Source organism: Argentina silus (assembly GCF_951799395.1).
Source record: "Argentina silus genome assembly, chromosome: 19".
NCBI lineage: Eukaryota > Metazoa > Chordata > Actinopteri > Argentiniformes > Argentinidae > Argentina > Argentina silus.
This window is the reverse complement of record NC_139673.1, coordinates 3,743,024-3,763,555: the sequence shown is the minus strand read 5'-3', so window position 1 is coordinate 3,763,555 and position 20,532 is coordinate 3,743,024. Positions and strand designations below refer to the sequence as shown.

Below are 20,532 nucleotides of genomic sequence, written 5' to 3'. Positions count from 1 at the left end.
TGAAAAGCTGAAATATCTTGAGTCAATCAGTATTCACCCCGCTTGCTATGACACTCCTAAAATTAGCTCAAATGCAAAAATGTCTTCAACAAGTTACTTGAATTGAGTCCATCTGAGTGCAAGGATAATAGTCATTTCAGATTGAATATCTTTGTTTTTACAGGGTCTCTGATTTACATATGAATCAATGACACACTCTGTGGATTAGGCTGTCACTACCAACTCAGCAAATTTCATAATTTTCTCTTGATCCTGACAAACTCCCCAGTACCCATAACATGATGCAGCTACCACTATTCTTCACACGAGGAATGGTGCAGACACTCCATTGCATGTGCTGGATTTGCACTAAATTGAATGCAGGCTTCATTAATTGAGTGATTTGTTGGAAGACAGTTTTGCATTTGAGCTAATTTGAGTGTCATAGCAAAAGGGAGTGAATACTTATTGACTCGAGACATTTCAGTTTTTCATTTTTTATTAATTTGTAAACCTTTTTATTTTAAAATGTGACATTATGGAGTATTTTGTAGATCAGTAAAAAAAAATCGATTTTAATGTCAGGTTGTAACATAACAAAATGTGAAAAAAAAGTCCAGGAGAGTGAATACTAACTGAAGGCACTGTATCAAATAAAGAGAAATGAAAGAAAAGAATGAAAACCCACTTTATCACAAAACTCCATCAAAATGAGTTCCTTCCTAGTTGTACTACTGTTGTAGCAACATGGTATTACAATATTTGACAATTCTACAAAACACACAATCCTAACAATAGTCACAGGTCATGTGTAATACTACATTAACACACACTAACTGATACATAAAGGCTGTCAATATCACACCTATTTCTAACCACTGACGGATCAATTCCAAACATGAAGAAATTCACCTTCTCTCTCCAATGCACTTTATATCGATCCACTGACTTGAGTTTTTGTGTGGTTGACAAGTTGCACTTTATTTCATTCACTGTCCAACTTAGATTCTAGGCTCTATGTTAATGTATAATTGTGTTGTGTTCCTGTATGCCTGTGATGAAACATCTTTCTGATAAATTCCTATTCTATTGTGATGAAGACGTTCTCCACAAATCACTTCTAGTGGCAGAGGAAGTTCATTAGTTAATGTCATAGATGGTCAATTAACCTCAACAGATTTAGCCGACATTTTTGTCTCCCCCAGGGCTGATAATCGCTAAAAGCAGAGGAAGTTCCTCTTCTCGTTGCAGTCTCTGGTTCCCCAAAGCTCTCCCTCTTTGGCCAGTGTCCCACAGCGGAGGTGTTGGGCGGGGCAATGAGGCAGCTTCCCCCCAGTCCAGGCCTGGTTCTCCAGTTGGTCCCCGTTCACCCACAGCCAGGAGCCAGCCAGGAAGCACAGACCCATCCACACCTGATCTGTCTGGGCCCCCTTGATCGTGCTCTGCAGCAGGAGCTGCTCAGTCTCGGACAGCAGGCTGGGGAGGTCAGTGTCACGATCTCTGCAGTGCTCCAGAGCATCCACCCACGTCTTGTTCTCCTTCACCAAGGTCACAGGAACATCAAAGCAGAAAAAGGGGTATCGGACACTGCACTCTTCATCATTCATTTCATTATGCCACACACTAACACAGTTCTGATTGCCATGCTGATTATTTGGCTGGGAATGCCACCAAAAGCTATATGTTGAGGTCCACCCTCCAGACCACTTCCACTCCTCGCCATCTCTGTACATACCGATCCAAACATCATCACTGTGTGAAATGCGAAGGAGCCGCTCCTCTTCCTCCAGATTGCTGATGACGGCCAGGTCAGTGTGGTGCTCCCTGCAGTACTGCTGAGCCTCTACCCAGGTCGCTGGCGTGTCCAGATAGTGGTATTCTCTGCGCAGACCAGAGGCCACTACACACAGAGCAGTGATGAGGAACTCAGTGAAGCTGCTCTTCCTCTGCATGGTGCCAGTGCCTAGTCGTTGTGTGGCGCAGAGCTAACCCCGCAGCTACTCTTATGACCTCCGTCTCTCACCTGTACACTCCACCCACCAATCAGAGTACCCCAGGCAGGCGACCAATTGGACACACTGGACAAGACCATATATAGTCACCTGCACAGCACTCATGAACCACCCATCAGAGCATTGGAGTAAAATGACACCAACCCTCTAACCAAATCCACCCAGCAACATGGAAACTTATGTTTCATGGTTGAACAATTAATGTAAATCCCTTCAATCGGTAGGCCTTGGTTGCGTTTGTGTTGCTATGTTGTTGTTGAAGTGCCAAGACATTTGAGCAGCATCGGCTGCAACCTGCCATCTCTCCTGGACCTGTTCCACTCCAGGACCAGTAAGAGAGCAGGAAAGATCATAGCTGATCCTTCCCATCCTGGTCACCACCTCTTCCATAGACTTCCATCCGGCAAAAGGTTCCGGTCAATCAAGACCAAAACATCGCGTCACCTGAACAGTTTCTTCCCCATGGCAGTGGGGCTCACAAACAAGCTCCCTGCATCTCACTGACTCTGGGACCAACCTCACCAAGTCAATTTCCTGTATGTGCAAATATACTTGACCAAATAAAAAAAAATCTGATTCTGATTCTGATTTTGAACACAAGACTGTCACCATTAAGTCCAAATAACTGCAGTCAAGATTGGTGCCCTAATTTTCACTGTATAGCTGGTTAAAGTGCCAAATACTGATGAGGCTCAACAACTCGAGCAGGCGTAAAACAACTTTAAATCTGGAAATGTCTGTAATACAACAGCATTGTATCAACTCTGTTTAGAAATAGTAGTTTATTTTAATTTTAATTTGTGTTATAGTGTTACAGTACTGGACTTTGTTTTCAAATAAATATCAGAGATGAAAGAGGCAGCTCACTTCTGTTGAACTGAATACAAGGCTACATTATAAGCCACTTAAATATACCATCAAACTGTGATGTAGTATATTTCGCAAGAGGGTGCTGCCTAAAATGTTGTTCCTACCCAGTGAAAATGTTGCATATTACCTGTTAAACAAGCAATTCTGGTGACGAATTAGCCACATAGACTTCCACATACTGTCACACACATCATGACAGGAACTCAAGTTCTGTATAAATTCCACCCCCCAAAAAAGACACCCACTGCCAGGGGGAGCAGACACACCCCTCCCCTTCCTATGTGCCTGCCATCAAACTAGTTTGATTGCTGCATGCATGGGAAGAATATTTTCCTTCAAGGAAAAAATGAAATGCAGATTTCTGCCTCAAGATGTTGGTGCAGCAGGTGGGTTTTGAATATGCAAGGCTGGATTTGTTTGGCGGAACTCTGATTTGCTTATCTCTGAATACAGAGATGAAAATGTGATCTTATCTCTTTCACTGCGTGCAGGGCAGTCTGGCAGCAAGACTGGCAAGAGCAACACGAACAGGTCGTGTCTCGGTTCTTGCGCTGCATTGCGCAGGGCGTGGATGTATGTTCGGGCTCTCAAACAAGATCTCAGCCACCATTTTCGTTCGTACGACAGTACCTGAAATCGTTACATGTTAACTGTAAACTCATATTATTACAGAGTCACAGCCATATTCCGCATGTCTCGACAGGCAATAAACAGGAAATCACCGGAACGCTCGAGGTTCCGGGGGAAGTGGAAGTATTTTAGAAGCAAAAGAAATCACCTTCCACATCCGGTGGGGCAACAAATACGCTGTCCCGACAATGACCTGGAAAAGATTATCAAACGTCTTACCTTGTAGTTTTAAACAGTTATCGACGTCTGTGTTTTGAAAAGGCGCGATCACTCAGTGGGGAATCTTTTTTATTCGTGCTTGTCAGTGCCCAGTTTCTTTAGCCTTGTGGTCGCAACAAAGGTCCCCCAATTTTGAGCGGATGTATACAGTTCGGTGATGCTATTCTTTCATTAAACTTCTGATGTCGATCATTTCTGGTCATGTTTGCTCAGTTAGGTTTTAGTCTATCTGTTGTTTTGATAATGCACAAGTTGACATTTTGCTCTTGGTTTAAACATTCGCCTTACTATCACTGCACATTGGAGTCATAGGACCAGATTAATGGAGACCCTTGCGGAGGGATATGTGACATGCTGCATGCACAGCCGAGACCCCGCTTCTCTTCAGCACCACATTAGTGGACCAACACGTCACATAACAAACAAACTATCCAAATGTTCAATGTTTGTACTCTTTACACGGTCTTAATATAAATGTATTGTCTGTATTCCCCTGGCTATTGTTTCTAATGTTTGTATACTCCTTTGTATGCTATTTGTTTGTTTTTCCTATATTGTGTTTTGTAAATTGCTTTGCAATATATTATTATTATTATTATTATTATTATTACTATTACTATTAACATAAATTAAAGAAACACACTACTAGAATGTTGTTGTTAATAGTTTCCTAAGGTAAACGCATACGTTGTACGTGTACTGTTTACTATTGTCTTTGATATTTCTAGTGGAAAAAGAAATATGAATCTTATAATGTTGTATTATATCTGATACATCTTATCCGTATAGCCTCCCATCATAAAGGCATTGACATTTAGATAGGAGATTCTTCTGCAACATGTTAGTAGCAGCAGTGGTCCAGAGAAGTCGTCTCTACACTAAGTTGATAAAGCTGGGACATTTTGAACAAATACGCACCCTGAGTTCTTCCGGGAATCAAACATCAGCTGGCTGGAAAACCTAAACAAGTGTGTCTAACGTTGTGGTACGTGTTATTTATCTCGCTCGACGTGTTCACTTGTTATTTCACCATTTCTATTGCCGTCCGACGTTATATATCAGTATATCAGCCTCTGTGTTTACATCCTCTGTAATCAGTGTACATCTTACTAACTGTTAAGTTGCAGTTGGAAAGCCAGAATGCTAGCTAGCTATCTCGCTAGCCAGGCAGATATGATTTCTCGCTAGCTGCCAGTTAGCTAACTACGTACCGTACTGTACTTCCTAGATGAATATTAGCTAGCTGGCTACCTTTGAATTCTGTGAACGTCGGCAAGGCCAGTGTCAGTAGTGCCATGTTGGAGACAGAACTAGTAGCTAAAGTTAGGTTAGCTAGGCGGAGCTAACAACACAGAAGTACGCAGGTCATAACATAAACTGTGGACTAGACAGCGGTCTTGCTAAATTGTATCTAATGTCATTGTGGCTTGTCAAAGGGATGAGTAAGCCAGCCTTCATATGAAATTGTAGCTAACTGACATATCAGCTACACAGTGCAGTGTGAAATAGCAGAAGAAGGGGATTGGTGAAATGCCAAAAACATCCCGGGGAAATATCCTTTCCTGATTCTGATTGTTTTGGTAGCTAGCTAACTACAGTTACAAACGTTTATTTTTTATTTTTTATTGAAGTAGGTAGCGAACTCCTTAAGCTTAGCCTTGAACCAGGCTACTTCGAGAAAAGAAGGAACTAGCCAGTCTGTTACATGGTTAGTGGTATGTGGAAGTGACTAGTGATATAGCCTATGAATTGATCCCATTGTTGTTCTGACTCTTCAGAAATGTGAGGGGCATGTTTATAGTGCTGCTGAGCTTTGATTGAACACACCCGAGAAGATGCCTGCGGTGTCCACTGGGGTCAAGGATCTGTACCTGGCCACCTCTCTGGGTGACCTTAACAAAAAGGCTGAAGTCAAGCCTGACCATGTCAGCACCAAAAGGTATGTTTTTAAATGGCACCGAAGAGCTTGTCAATGTCAGGTCATTATTTAGCTGTAACACGTGTTGGGAGACTCACACTCTTATTGATTAAGAAAGCACTTGATGTCCAAACATAGTAGTAATGGATTTCTATTGACTATTTCTATTTACTATATAAATACACATGTTCTGAACTTGAACATATTTAAAGAACCGCCTTTAAGTAGGCTTAGTGACGCATGCAAAGAAGCCAGTATGACTGTAATTGTGATTCTAACAGTTTGCTGTGCTTTAGTTTTGTCCAGAGTGCCTGCAAAATCTTCAAGGCTGCGGAGGAGTGTCGCCTGGATAGAGATGAGGAAAAGGCGTATGTTCTGTACATGAAATATCTAACGGTTTATGACCTCATCAAGAAAAGGCCGGATTTCAAGCAGCAGCAGGTATGCCACTTGTTTTGCTATACTGTTCCTAGTGTAGGTTAAAACCATATGAGGAATTAATGTTTTTGTTGATTTTCCACATTTGTTATAGAATTAGGGGATGTAATGACTTTCAAGTAAACGAAATGTTTATAAATCCTTGCTAAATTACGCATAAACTGGATTCCGTCTTGTGAAATTGCATGCTGTGTGTGATTCATCTGTTCTTGACCAAAAACGTTTTCCCTTACCAATGTCTGAAGGAGTTTTTCCTGTCCATGCTTGGACCCACCAGCTTTAAAAAAGCCATAGAGGAAGCTGAGAAGCTTGCTGAAAGCCTTAAACTCAGGTTGGTACCCCTGCTGTTGTTAGTGTCTCACAGAGATTAGATGTACTTTGAGAACTTTATAGTTGTCTAATTATGATCACATCAAAACCATACTAATACTGTCAATTGGAAATATAGACATTTAATGTACTGGTCATCTACAGTATCTGATGTCCCTGGGTGGTTAAAGCGTTCCATGTAGAAGTTACTTGTAGACACAGATCTAGGATCAGCTAGATCCTCTTATTCTAACCTCAACTGTCAGGGGAAAATGTGCAAAACCAACAGTACCTTACTTTGGCTGAATAAGGTTGCTGACTTTGTCTACCTATGAACAGGTATGAGGAAATGGAGGTCCGCAAAAAACTTGAGGAGAAAGAGAGACAAGAGGAGAAGAAAAGAAGGGATGAGAAGATCACAGTGATGGACGGAGGGCAGGCCTCTCCAAATGGAATGAAGAAGGACAACAAGAAGGTAATCCTCCCTGCTTCTAAAGTCATCCTCCCTGCTTCTAAAGTCATCCTTCCTGCTTCTAAAGTCATCCTCCCTGCTTCTAAAGTCATCCTCCCTTCTTCTAAAGTCATCCTTCCTTCTTCGACCATTGTGACTGCCAATGGCACCTGGTCCTAGAATAGATTTCTTTCTTACGATGACTGATGTATAGATGATTCACTTTAGACACATGTAGTTGTAAGTCGCTTCGGGTAAAAGCGCCTGCTAAATGTCAAAAATGTAATGTCAAAATGTCTGTCAACTAATGAACTTCCCAGTGAAATTGATGTTCATGATATGATCGGACCTGACACAGCCATAATATCGACTTCACTGAAAGTTCCACAGGTCTGGATCCAAAGGTCAAAACACTACATAATCATAAATAGATTATAAATGGCTTGTAATGCAACACTGGCAATGCAATCAATTGTTAAACATCTGCAAGTGAAATTCTGATGCTTTTTAGACGTCACCATTGAATGACACCGCAACATATGTGTTTGTTGAACATAAAAAAATTATGTTACCAATTACACCGGTATTGGCAGCACCTTGGCAGTGAGGGTTCAAAGGTGAAACTCTTTGAAGTGAAAAATGCTGAGGTCTCAAGTTGTTGTGCTTTGTGTCCTTCTGTCCTACTGTAGGTAAAGGGTGGGCAGAACGAGTTGAAAAGTGTACCCTCAAAAGGTAAGATGGTGACCTAATCAAAGACCGGTAACATGGCTTTCTGGATGAGACTCCTAAAAGGTTACTTTTTTTGTTAATGTAACACAAAGTTTGACACCCCAGACAGTAGATATTTTTATATATTAAATTAACTCTACTCTTAAGGAACAAGAATAATACATTTTCCCCTCATTCTGAAAAGGCAGTAAGTTTGGCAGATGTTGCCACCAACCAGATATATGTTTGGATGGAATGGACCAGGGAGGATTGTAACCACCTGTGCATAGTTTTGAAGTTGGTCTCTCCATTGAGTCTAATGCTATGTTGTTGTGTTCCTCTCCTTGGCTCCACAGCGGCATTGCCTGCTGGAGGGATCACTGCTGAGAGGCTCTTCCACATGATGAGGGACCAGAGTATGACTCTCCTTGTCATGGACGCTCGCAGCAGCAGGGACTTTGAGGACTCCCAGATCCAGGTCCCGTCTCAGACCTGCATCAGTGTGCCTGAAGAGGCCATCAGCCCTGGGTAGGGAGGGAGGGAGGGAGGGACGGAGGGAGGGAGGGAAGGAGGTAATGGGAGAGGAGAGTGAATTGGGTTAAAGGGAGGTAGACGATAATGTAACTTTTTTTTTTCCACCTTTCATATGCTGTGCTTAGCTTAGACAACGTAACATTTTGACTGCATTGTCTTTTATGTTTTAAGAAAAAATCTGCATTTTTGAACTGTCATTCAAACAAGCTTAACATACCTGACAAGCTAGGGGGGTAGATGGGAACCTGATTGATGTCCAACCGTAATGGCTCCTCAGAATCACTGTGAACCAGATGGAGGGGAAGCTCCCAGAGGCCTCCAGAGAGCAGTGGAAGCGGAGGGGGTTTGTGGACTACATCGTCCTGATGGACTGGTTCAGCTCTGTCACAGACCTCAAACTGGGCACCACCCTGCAGAGCCTCAAAGACGCCCTCTATAAGGTAACAACTTGTGCGTGTGTGTTATATTTCTTGTGTGTGTGTGTGTGTGTGTGTGTGTGTGTGTGTGTGTGTGTGTGTGTGTGTTTTCCCCCTGTGAGATAATAAAGTGTGTGTGCTCCGCAGTGGGACAGCACCACCATCCTGCGCAGTGAGCCCATGGTGCTGGAGGGAGGCTATGAGAACTGGCTTCTCTTCTACCCCATGTACACGACCAACGCCAAAGTCAAACCCCCCAGACAGCGCACTCTGAACACCCTCCCTCAACGTGAGTCTCACCGCACCGCACCGCAACGCCGTCAGCCTCGCCATCACAGTGTCTCTGGGTGGTACACAGGTGAACAGACCCCTGATACAGCGCTGCACTGTACTGTACTTCATGATGTGCTCTTTCTGTGTTGAGGGCAGTGAACTTCAGCTACCCGTCACTGGAGGAGCCCAAGCCTCCGACCCCCCTTCCTCCAGAACCAGAGCCTGACCCAGAGCCCCTGGTCCCCCCAGCCCCCCTGCAGGTGAACGGGGGCCCCCCAGCGGAGCAGTCCCACCCTGAGGCCCCTACCGTGCGGATAGAGGCGCTGCCCGACACCACAGATTCACCCACCGTAGGGTTCACACACTCTGGGGTAGACCTCACCAAGAAGGGCTCTGGTCCGGGGACAGCCGCGTCCAGCCAGCCTGCTGCTACAGCCAAGGCTATCCCACAGGTAACCACATAACATTCATTTGATCGTCCATTAACCAAGATTTTCTTCTAGTGATCGAGTGCTAAATCCTCCTGTGAGACGTTTCAGAGTTTTCAGTTCAGTTTTTTTACTGGTTTCTATTCTCCTTTTGTCGTTGTCTCTCTGACGTCTTTTTTATGGTGTACCATACCCATTACACAGCCTCTAGCCTCGCACAGCCTACAAAATGTATTGTTTTATTGTTCTATTTTGTACATTTGTAAATTTGTTATTGCTATTTTGTTAATATTTTTGCTATTTTGTAAATTTCTTGTCAATATTTGCCTTTGTTTTTTATGTCCCATGCACCAACCTCACCAAGTCAATTTCCTGTATGTGCAAATATAGTTGGCCAAATAAAAGAATTCTGATTCTGATTCTGATTCTGATTCTGATTCTTTCCCCCCCAGATCGACCGCACCAAGAAGCCCTCAGTGAGGGTCTCGGATGGGACCAAACCGAACCCGGACGCTGCAGCCTCGTCCCAGAACGGTCCGCTGGCCCCCAACCGCACGGTCAAACCGCAGTTTGACCCCGACGTCCCGTTGACTGACCAGCAGAGGAGCCAGATCCACACGGAGACGGCGGCGCTGATGGAGAAGGCCCGGTACGAGCAGGAGCAGCGGAAGCAGGAACGCCGGGCAGACGAGGAGAGACGCCAGGAGAAGGAGGAGAGGGAGGAAAGCGAGAGGAGGAAGGGGAAGGAAGAGGAGGAGAAGAGGAAGAGGCTGGAGAGGCAGAAGGCAGAGGAGGAGGAAGAAGAGGAGAAGGAGAACAGGGTGGTCGGGGAGGAGAGGGAGAAGAGAGGGAAGGAGCAGAACCCGGACACGCCCACCAAGAGCGTGTCTCTGGACTCGCCGGCTGCCAACCGCATCGTTGCGGAGATCAAGGTCAGTGTTTTTCTGGGGTCAGTCGTTCACCCACCACTCTAGAGGGAGGTTTGACCCCCACACCCCAAGCCCCGCACCCTGGACACTCCTCACAGATCTCAAAGGATTAGATAGGTCTGAGGGATACTGGAATAGCACCGCTTGGCCCTACAGTAGGCTAGGTGGACTTTCCTATTGCTCAGCACCCATCCAGTCTTTTCAGATCTACAATGAGCTACAGTATGTGTAGGTGTCTAGTGGTCGATTTAGGACTGGGCGTTGATCACAGCAGATCTGACCCTTTGAGCCAGACTGGGAGTAGTCTCATGACCTGTGTGGACGTTGCAGAAAGGGGTTAAACGGAGCCTGATTCATAACACCGCATCTTCTGTGACCATTACACTCAACAGCTGCCAGCTGGCCAGCTTTACTGCATATATGAGCCCATCCCATAATCAAGATCATTTGTTACCGTGACACCCACCCATCGATCGCTTGACTCTCTCATATCTCACTGATGTCCATTAGCCAACGCTTAAAAGCCTAATGATATCAGCTCTCTTCTGTCCCCGACGCCAGGCTCCTCTGAAGCCTAGTAGTGATCTAAAGAGCGGCACCCAAAAGAGAAGGATTTTAAAAGATAGAACTGCAGATGACTATGACAGACCCAAGGTATACGTCAACACCCCACCATCGGTGTTGATCACGGCATGTTTCTTAACCGCTTTTAAGACGATTTTTTCCGATTTCCATCCCAGCCAAGCTACAGTAATGCATTTGGATCTGCATGCCGATCGCTAGGAAAGTGTGGGTCCACAAACGGCTCTCTTGGGACGCTTTGTCCAAGAAAGAAATAAGAAACAAACAGCCCTTTGCGATGTTTCGCCCACCATCCCCCCCCCCCCCCCCCAAAAAAAAAACGTAACGTAAACCGATAAAGAAGCCCTGCATTGTAATGCCATTGTTTGCTCCCCTTTGACAATAGTGTTTCCCTGCTTAATGTTCTGTCTTTTATATGCTTTACGGTCTAAGCTGTTGAAGAAAAGTGTGTGTGTATGTAATGTGTGTGTGTATGTAATGTGTGGGTGTAGTGTGTGTGTGTAATGTGTGTAGTGTGTGTGTGTGTGTGTGTAATGTGCTTGTGTGTGTTTGTCCCACAGCGCGAGCCCCTGACTAGAGCGAGGAGCGAGGAGATGGGCAGGAGTGTACCAGGCCTCCCTAGTGGTTGGATGAAGGTACTGCACAACAAGACTTCTTATCTGTTGAGGTTACAATGGCAGTTAACCTGAGCACACGAAATGGAAACCCAACGTTATGTAGCTACACAACCCTGCAATGATACAGAAAGAGAAATGTAGATCTGTTTTTTTGTTCTTTTCCTCAATATCTCTTTTGTAACTCTCCTCTAACCTGTCTCCACCAGTTCCTGGACACCGTGACGGGCACCTACCGCTACTACCACTCCCCGACCAACCGCGTCCACCTGTACCCCCCCGAGGTCAGTGTGCCCCAGACGCCCCCCTCCACCCCCCCGACGGCCAAACACAAGCAGGCGCGCGCGGCCGAGGCCGACCCCGACCAGGACCGGGAGCAGGACCGGGAGCGGGAGCAGTCCAAACTCAAACGCTCCTACTCATCACCTGACATCACCCAGGATCTGAGGGAGGAGGCGCAGAGGAAGGACACGGCCCCCACTACCGCAACCACACCCACCATCAACAGGGAGACCAAGTAAGTGACGGGGGGGGGGGGGGGGGGGTCCCATCATCAACCTTACAGTCACCCACATTGGCATGGAGATGGAACATGTACACGTGTGAATGTAAAAGCATTCATACAGCTCTTCCTGCTGGCACCATATATACTGAAAAATGTCTGCACTCACTGCAATGTAAGTCGCTTTGGATAAAAGCGTCAGCTAAATGGCATACATTATTTTGGTATCAATAATAATTATTATATTAGAAAAATAATTTAAATAATATTATCATGATATTATATATAGTATTATATTCGGGTCTCCGTATGGTTTCGTATTGTACCTGACTCTGGTGTTCTCTCAGGCCCGCTACCGCGAACGTCTACGCCAAAGTGGAGATCGCGCGGCCGTCGGCTGCCAAGATCCGCAATCTGAACCCCGTGTTCGGAGGTCAGGGCGCCTCGCTGACGGGCCTGCGTAACCTAGGCAACACCTGCTACATGAACTCCATCATGCAGTGTCTCTGCAATACGCCGGCGATGAGCGACTACTTCAACAAGAACTACTACCAGCAGGACATCAACAGGTCAGCACTACCCCCTAACCCTAACCCTAACCCCCCCGGGAACTGTTTATGTTCTTATGCTGGAGGTCCAAACCATGAAAATATAGAAAATAAATAAATAAAAATATTTAATGACATTTCTAATGTCATAACTGTGGTTAAGCTGTGTGGAGTTGTGTCCCAGCCTCACTGTCTCTGCCCCCCCTCCGTCAGGGCCAACATCCTGGGCCATAAAGGGGAGGTGGCGGAGGAGTTCGGAGTGATCATGAAGGCACTGTGGTCGGGCCTGTATAAGTGCATCAGCCCGCGGGACTTTAAGATCACCATAGGGAAGATCAACGACCAGTTCTCTGGCTACGAGCAGCAGGACTCCCAGGAGCTGCTGCTGTTCCTGATGGACGGCCTCCACGAGGACCTCAACAAGGTAGGAGGAGGAGGAGGAGAGGACCCACACTGTCTACGGTCTAACAGAGCTGAGGTTTACTGCAGGGTGATGCACTGGTCATCCACTACTAGCAGCAGAGAGGGAGGGAGCTAGAGAGAGAGGGAGCAGGAGAGAGAAAGTAGTTCCTTTAGCATGTTTAACTGTTGGGTAGGACATTTGTGTAATCTTTAACTGTTGGGTAGGACATTGGAAAACCCGGGGGAGAGGCTGTACCATGTAACATTGCTAAATAACTAACCAATGGATTTAGAAACTGTCTGAATGAACCAACAACACACTAGGGTACAGTAAGGTATATGTATCCCCCATAAGCACCCAGTCAGATGAATGATCAGAAACGAGAAGGGAGCTCCACCTAGTGGGGCAGCTAGGCCCTACCAGAGTGGCGCCAATGAGCTTGAAATAGAGCCATATAACCTGGTTAAATTTCCTGATTTACCCAATATACATTTTTGCCTGGCAACATGCTCTGCTGGTATAATGGAACTATTTGCCGTTGGCCAATAGAAAATGGACACTCTATAGGCCCTACTAGGACACTCTATAGGCCCTACTAGGACACTCTATAGGCCCTACTAGGACACTCTATAGGCCGTACTACCAAACTGTGCCCCTTGTGATAGGAGCACACAGCATGGTGACCTCAGGCGTTTCAGCTCTAGGGCTATCACAGAGTAGTTGCCGGGGGGGGGCACAGTTAGATTAAAATCTGCTGTTATTGTACTTATTGACGACATTTATTATCAATTTCTTCTTTCTTTTTTTGTTGGGTTTCATTTTGATGGTGAAATTAGAGAGTAAGTAAATTTGTTGTGTGCCTGTCTCTTCTTTTTTTTGTGTGTGTGTGTGGGGGGGGGGCGGGCGGGTACGCGTGAGTGTACGAGTGTGGTTGAGTGTGCGTGTGTTTGCGCGTTTTTTTTTGCATCTGTCCAGTTTTATGCTATGTCAGAACCCTTTTGCATGTGAACCCAGAACATGCCTCATCGCCTGTTCTGACCCGTCCTGTACTGGCTTCATGCTCTACATGGGTTCATGTGGTCGAGAGAGGAGGGAGTGGGGGTTGAGAGAGAGAGTGAGAGTGAGTGAGTGAGTGAGTGAGTGTGAGAGAGAGAGAGAGAGAGAGAGACTGTAATCATTTCTGACCTATTGAGCTAGCTGTTACCGTAGGTGTTACTGTGAGTAAACAGGTTTGGTTGTTTCTATAATCCAGTTCCATTTCAGGCCCTTCACCCCTGTGGTGATCACTGATCTGAAAAGACCGAATAGGTCAAAGCAACATGCCAATGGCTCCTAGCCCTAGCCCCGATAACACCGATTTAGAATCTATACGCCTTACACCTATCCAGTCATGTCAGATCTGTGAACCCAGAAGGGATAGGTGCCGGGGTGAGGTTCTTGGGGCCGAAATGGAACGTGGCCCTGTTGTGCATTTATTTGTTCATGACATGTGCTCTTCATCTCATACCATTCCCTGTCGTCTGACCTGTGGATGTGTCCTATACCATCAGCCTTGCCCAGACCCCCCTGTCTCTCAAAGTCAAGACTAATGAATGACATTGTCATACACACGTCTTCCCCCGTACGTAATGGACAGTATGAGCTCTGGCTAAGCTGCATGGCAGTGGGGCTGAAAGACTGGAGGTGTGGAATTGTACCGTAGTCGTACCAAAACGACAGGTCATTAGCAGTTGAGTTGACGTTATTGTGGCCTTGCAGCAGGGGATCTCCAGCGCCCCCTAATGTTCAATTCAACTGGGCAGTGGCTAAAACACCGACACTAATTCACACATTTATTTACCCTGTCACAATGTGGCAACATTTTCTAAAAAAATGCCGACCCTGTAGTCAAAAAGACTAGTCAACCATCAATATCTGGATTCAGGACACGCTAGAGAGACAGTCGAACTGAAGGCACTATGCGTTGGTAGCGTTCCTGCTGTTAGTTTTGGACAGCCTCACTTTGCATGTGCATTTACATGGTCTCCTGACTTCCCGGTGATCAGGCCGATAACCGCAAGCGGTACAAGGAGGAGGAGAACGACCACCTGGACGACCAGAAAGCGGCGGACCTGGCCTGGAGCAAACACAAGCTGCTCAACGAGTCCATCATCGTGGCGCTGTTCCAGGGACAGTTCAAGTCCACCGTGCAGTGTCTCACCTGCCACCGCAAGTCACGTACCTTCGAGACCTTCATGTACCTGTCCCTGCCCCTGGCCTCCTCCAACAAATGCTCCCTGCAGGTGAGTCAGAGGACGGACACACACACACACTCACACACACACTCACACTCACACTCACACTCACACAGACACTCACAGTCCATGGCCTATACATATTCAATGACTTCCTGGATGGCCAAAATGTTATTTTAATTGCGCTAATTCTATCAAAAGTTCAGCATTTAGTCCTAATTGTGAGTGAGTGGATTTGGACAGTAAAAGTGTGCTCCCTGCGGTGTGATAGGACTGTCTCAAGCTGTTCTCCAAGGAGGAGAAGCTGACAGACAACAACAAGGTGTTCTGCAGACACTGCAAAGCCCACCGAGACTCCACCAAGAAACTGGAGATATGGAAGGTCCCTCCCATCCTACTGGTGCACTTAAAACGGTATGTACACTTCAAAGTGTGGTGCGTGTGTGTGTGTGTACTTTCACTGACATGGGTCATCCTAATGCTACTGACTCAATCACTCATGACTGGCGCTGTTTCTCTGTGGGCCTAGATTAGCTTTGGTCATTTTGACCCAGATTTCTATGGTGTAACAAGCCTATGATATTAACCCCTGTGGTACTATGGTGTAACAAGCCTATGATATTAACCCCTGTGGTACTATGGTGTAACAAGCCTATGATATTAACCCTATGGTGTCACCTTGTGCTGTTGTCTCTGTCAGCTTCTCCTATGAGGGCAGGTGGAAGCAGAAGCTGCAGACGACGGTGGACTTCCCCCTGGAGACTCTGGACCTGACCCAGTACGTCATCGGGCCCAAGCAGAGCCTCAAGAGATACAACCTGTTTGGGGTCTCTGTAAGTAGCCTCTTAAAAACCTGGGCTGGCAGGAGGGAGGGTTTACAGAGAGGCTCCCTGCCGACCTGTTGAACCAACTGTTCACTTCACTCCTCTATTTCGTTCGTCTCGAGTCCAGTGGGTCTCATCGCAGTAGTTATCAAATTACTGTATGTTGCTAATGAACGTCCCTTTCAAGGCGCATTTCATCAATTAGAATAACTTGGAATCAATTAATGAATGTGCAAGTCCTCCTGAAAGGGTCCTAATGTTGATAAGGGGGGGGAGGAGAGGGAGAGGGGGGGAGACAGACAGACAGACAGACAGAGAGAGCCCTAACCCTCTGTTTCCCTCCCTGTTACTAGAACCACTATGGCGGTCTGGACGGGGGTCACTACACGGCCTACTGTAGGAACAACGTCAAACAGCGCTGGTACAAGTTTGACGACCACGAGGTGTCGGACATCTCCACCTCCACCGTCAAGTCCTCTGCTGGCTACATCTTGTTCTACTCTACCCTGTGAGGCCACCAGGAGGCGCCAGGATGCCAGATGACGACGCACTATACCCCTGCAGCCTTGCTACGGGCTACGAGCTACATACAGCTGCTTTCTCACGGCTCTGAGGAGGACCTGTTGAAGAGGTTTGCAGGGCTGGATGCGTGTGTGGATGGGTGTGTGTGTGAGACTGCGTGTGTGTGACTGCGTGTGTGACTGTGTGTGTGTGTGTGTGTGTGTAAGACTGCGTGTGTGCTAGAGTGTGTGTGTGAGACTGTGCGTGTGTGTGAGACTGCGTGTGTGTGTGAGACTGCGTGTGTGTGTGAGACTGCGTGTGTGTGTGAGACTGTGTGTGTGCTAGACTGTGTGTGTGAGACTGTGTGTGTGTGTTTGTGTGAGACTGCGTGTGTGTGTGAGACTGCGTGTGTGTGTGTGACTGCGTGTGTGTGTGTGTGTGTGAGAGTGTGATCGTGACCCAGACTGCCTCTGAGGGAGAGAGACGCCAGCTCTCTCTGAAATGCTTCAGCTCCTAGAGGATTCTTTAGCTGTTACTAAAACACGCCGTCTACTCATATTATTGACCGTAGAGACACACGGGAGAGTACCTTCAACACGCGCGCACCAACACGTACCAGACAAATCTAATTGCATAATAAGTCTACAATACCAAGACTGACTAACAATACTTTTTCCCTGACTTAAAATACTTTCATGGTTGTGTTGTAGTTGTACTGAAACCCTGTTTAACGACGTTCTTACTCTGTTGATTCTCGGTTTCAGTCAGTATCGACGGGCTTCTCGCATAACAGACATTGAGCTTCCCTGTACTGTGAATATACTAGAGCAGAGGGTTAGGTAATGTATGTACATACCAACTGCTGATCTTGCACATTAAACATGTACATATTGCTGAGAGGGGAGGGGAGGGGAGGGGTGGGGGGGGGGGGGTGTTTTGTTTATTTATAAAGTGACCAATTCTTTTTTTTTTTTTTTCCTAATGTGAAGCAGCTGTCATGCCATTGCTAACCATTTGATTAAGGAGTATTATTCACAGCCTTGATGTTTTTAGTGTGCTCTTAGAGATTAAATCAACCAATCGTATGACTCCCTGATTGACTGGACTAATTAGAGAGCTCTTGTCTTATACATAATAACCACATTGTATGAAACTCTGCAACACAATGCACTTCTTCAATATGCAACATTGTCTGAGTTGCTTGTTTAGATCACATTACTTTGAGAACGGTTGACTCTGATACTAAGAAACCAGTCAGTTCCTCTGACTCATGTGACCTGGACATTGACTTTGAAAGCAGAGCTCTTCTGTGTAAACTACACCCCCACTGAGAAGCTGTTTTTTCAATTCAATAGGACACTGAGTACATGACCTTAGCTTCAATACCAATGCGGAAGAAACACTTAAAGACAATTATTGGTTAATTGTACCAGATTTCATTTCAGATTGTGATTTATTTTTGACCATATCATTATGTTCGTTGTTGACTCTGTGTTCATACGGGAATGTTGTAAGTCATTTACCGGTAGAGCCTTACTTGTACTCTTCTGACTGCTAAACTTCCCTAGATATTTGTCATGGGGCTGGAAATAACATGAGTGACTTGAAGTGAATCTGAGGTTGTTGTGCTGTTCGGGTGAAGCACAGTGTGCTAAGGGGAGGGACGGTGACTAGCAAGTGACCTCATTCACTTCCATAAAAGCGTTTTAACATCAATACGACCCTTAGAGCCGGATGACTAATGCTCAAATGGGCTCCGAGCCAACCTTTTAGATCTGAGAGAACTGGATAGGTTTTTTGCAATATGGCCACAATTTCACCGAGCCAATCGGAGGACAAGGTACAGCGATTGAAGCAATCCTCTCAGATCTACGGGAGGGACTAGGGGTCAGTTTGGAATCCAACATGAGACCTAGAATGGCCCTGACTGGGTCAAGCACCAATTAAACTTATGAAGCCCTCAATAGAAGCCAACGATAAATATTAATATAAAGCGGCAAAATATGAATAGTATCTTCTGCCAATTATTTCCTCGTCTAGCATGAGATGAATATGTATTCCTTCTCTTGTAAATGTTGATTTCATTTCTATATTTTAATGCTCTGAAATTTTTCTTTTTCTGATATCATAACACTTGTATTAACCTCAAACTCATATAAGTAAAAATGTACGTATTTATTAAAATGCTCCAAATAAACCTTATGAACTGGTGTTGTTTGGTGTTTTTGCGTGTGAGGGAAGAGACCAAGTTTCATTTAGGTCCAAAGCTCCTTTTCCTAGCTCCTGTCCCTGTGCTGCTCGGAAAGGCCTGATTGGTGTAAGCAACATGGCGATGACTCAGTGATTGGCCAATGGATTGATCTTTATTCATGAAGGACAAAACCACTCGAACATTCTAGAACATTCCCTGTGTCTGTTGAGACTTATACCATGCGTCTGATTTCTGTCTCTCCATGGCACTCCATTGGTTTGTGCTATTGTTGTTGTTTTAGGGTGCCCAAACAGTGCATCTGGTTACCCAGGTCTTAGTCAGTCTGATTGAAAGGGGAGGATTAAAAACCCAGCAGACACATGACACTGCAACCTCATCCCTACCCTGAGACAACTCTTGGTGATGCTCATCATAGCACAGCATTGGTTAGCATCATGGCATAATCCTATGCAGACGGCATCATTGAGAAGCGTCGAGGGATGGGGGGGGATCTAGGAGTTGATGTGGCGTCTGGCGTGGGTCCCGGCTGTGAGGTCATATCCCGGGGACGATAGGTCTGTGGAAGGGCTGGCGGCTGTAGAGAAGCATGTAGGCGTTGGGGGACTGGATGAGGTAATCCTGCACCTTGCTCACGACCGTATCGTCAAAGTGGTGCCAGCTACAGGACAGGGCGCTGTAGCACAGAGTGGTGAAGTGGCCCATGTCCAGGTCCCCTGTGTGGTTCTGGAGGGCAAAGAGATGTGAACATTACACCCTCTGTACATAACAACCATGTGTACGTAGCTTATGGTAATAAATCAGTTGTATGAATCAAACCATCTGGAAATGATTCTCATAAGAGGAGTCAGTGTGTGTGCGTGCGTGCGTGCGTGCGTGTGTGTGTGTACTCACCACCACTGCGTAGAGAGAGTAGCTGATGTGTTGTGCTGAGGGACTGGACAGGAACGGAGTCAGGTCAAGGTTCTCCAGTGAGAACAGGACATTAGTCCTCAGCTTCTTCTTATTGCTCCCTTGGCAACCAAAACTGCAATTTTACATGGGGTCAGGGATTTTCTTGGAGGTAAAGACTACATTAGTTTGTAATAGCAAAATAATTGAAGTTGGATAGAAAACCGATTGCCAATGAGGAGATTGGTAGTCAATGTTATCCTTTCCAGCACGGCTACATATAAGACAAACAGTTGTGAGATGGAGAGGGTTGATACTGTAGCTTCCGCCGTAGGTTGAAGACCCATCTCTTCCGGCTACATCTTAACAGTCCCTCCTAAAGACCTCTTCACCCCCACTACCCCCCTGTATTTACCCTAACCCCAACCTCAACCCTGGAGACCTCTTCACCCCCACTACCCCCCTGTACAAGTTTCTCTCCTGTTAATAATATATATTTTAAAAAAATCCTTCTTCTAGCCTTGTGACTGCCAATAGCCCCTGGTCTGAGCATTGATTACTTTATCTTCTGATGACTGATGGATAGATGATTCACTTACTTAATCAAATGTATTTGTTGTAAGTCACTTTGGATAAAGGCGTCTGCTAAATGCCATAAACGTAACGTAAATGTACCCACCGTTTGAGGTGAAGCACGAGGATCTCTGGTGGTTTGGCCATGCTGGTGAGTACGGTTGTGTCTCTCCGGACCCCACACTCTGGACACAGCATCTGGTCTCCACGGGTCAGTGTGCTCTGCTGGAAGAACAGGGATAGGCAGTCCTACAGAGGAGAGGGAGGGAGAGAGAGAGGGAGGAGGAGGAGGAGAGGGAGGGAGAGAGTGTGAATGAGGGTGGGGGGATGTTCAATCAAATCCACACTACGGTATTCATGCAGTAACAATGAACACAGGCTCGATTTTGTTTTTTCCTCATATGAGAATAGCTTTGAGTGCTGTGAAAATAGCTGTTAAAACTCCTTTCACAGGAAAATGCTTCCAGTTTTCAGAAGAAGGCAGCGTGTGAATGGGCTGTACTATACTGGTTGTACCTGTAGGGAGCACTTGAAGGC

At 45.9% G+C, this 20,532-nt stretch overlaps 2 protein-coding genes across 2 annotated transcripts; one reads left to right on the top strand and one right to left on the bottom strand.

Moving 5' to 3' along the window:
• Positions 1–525: 525 nt before the first annotated feature.
• Positions 526–2,359, bottom strand: LOC310820058 (snaclec 27-like). The gene is made up of 2 exons (XM_083691553.1): positions 1,715–2,359; positions 526–1,517 (listed from the first exon to the last, which is right to left on the bottom strand). Exons 1-2 carry the CDS (start codon positions 1,727–1,729, stop codon positions 1,197–1,199), a joined length of 336 nt encoding a protein of 111 aa, XP_083547679.1. The 5' UTR covers positions 1,730–2,359; the 3' UTR covers positions 526–1,196.
• A 2,288-nt stretch (positions 2,360–4,647) lies between these two features.
• Positions 4,648–17,254, top strand: usp8 (ubiquitin specific peptidase 8). Its single transcript, XM_083691546.1, has 19 exons — positions 4,648–4,695; positions 5,489–5,649; positions 5,925–6,069; positions 6,312–6,397; positions 6,715–6,850; positions 7,516–7,558; positions 7,891–8,062; positions 8,346–8,508; positions 8,632–8,773; positions 8,914–9,209; positions 9,638–10,117; positions 11,257–11,331; positions 11,520–11,827; positions 12,160–12,381; positions 12,574–12,784; positions 14,809–15,045; positions 15,269–15,411; positions 15,698–15,830; positions 16,175–17,254. The coding sequence occupies exons 2-19, from the start codon at positions 5,546–5,548 to the stop codon at positions 16,331–16,333; spliced, it is 3,255 nt and encodes a 1,084-aa protein (XP_083547672.1). The 5' UTR covers positions 4,648–4,695; positions 5,489–5,545; the 3' UTR covers positions 16,334–17,254.
• Positions 17,255–20,532: the final 3,278 nt, after the last annotated feature.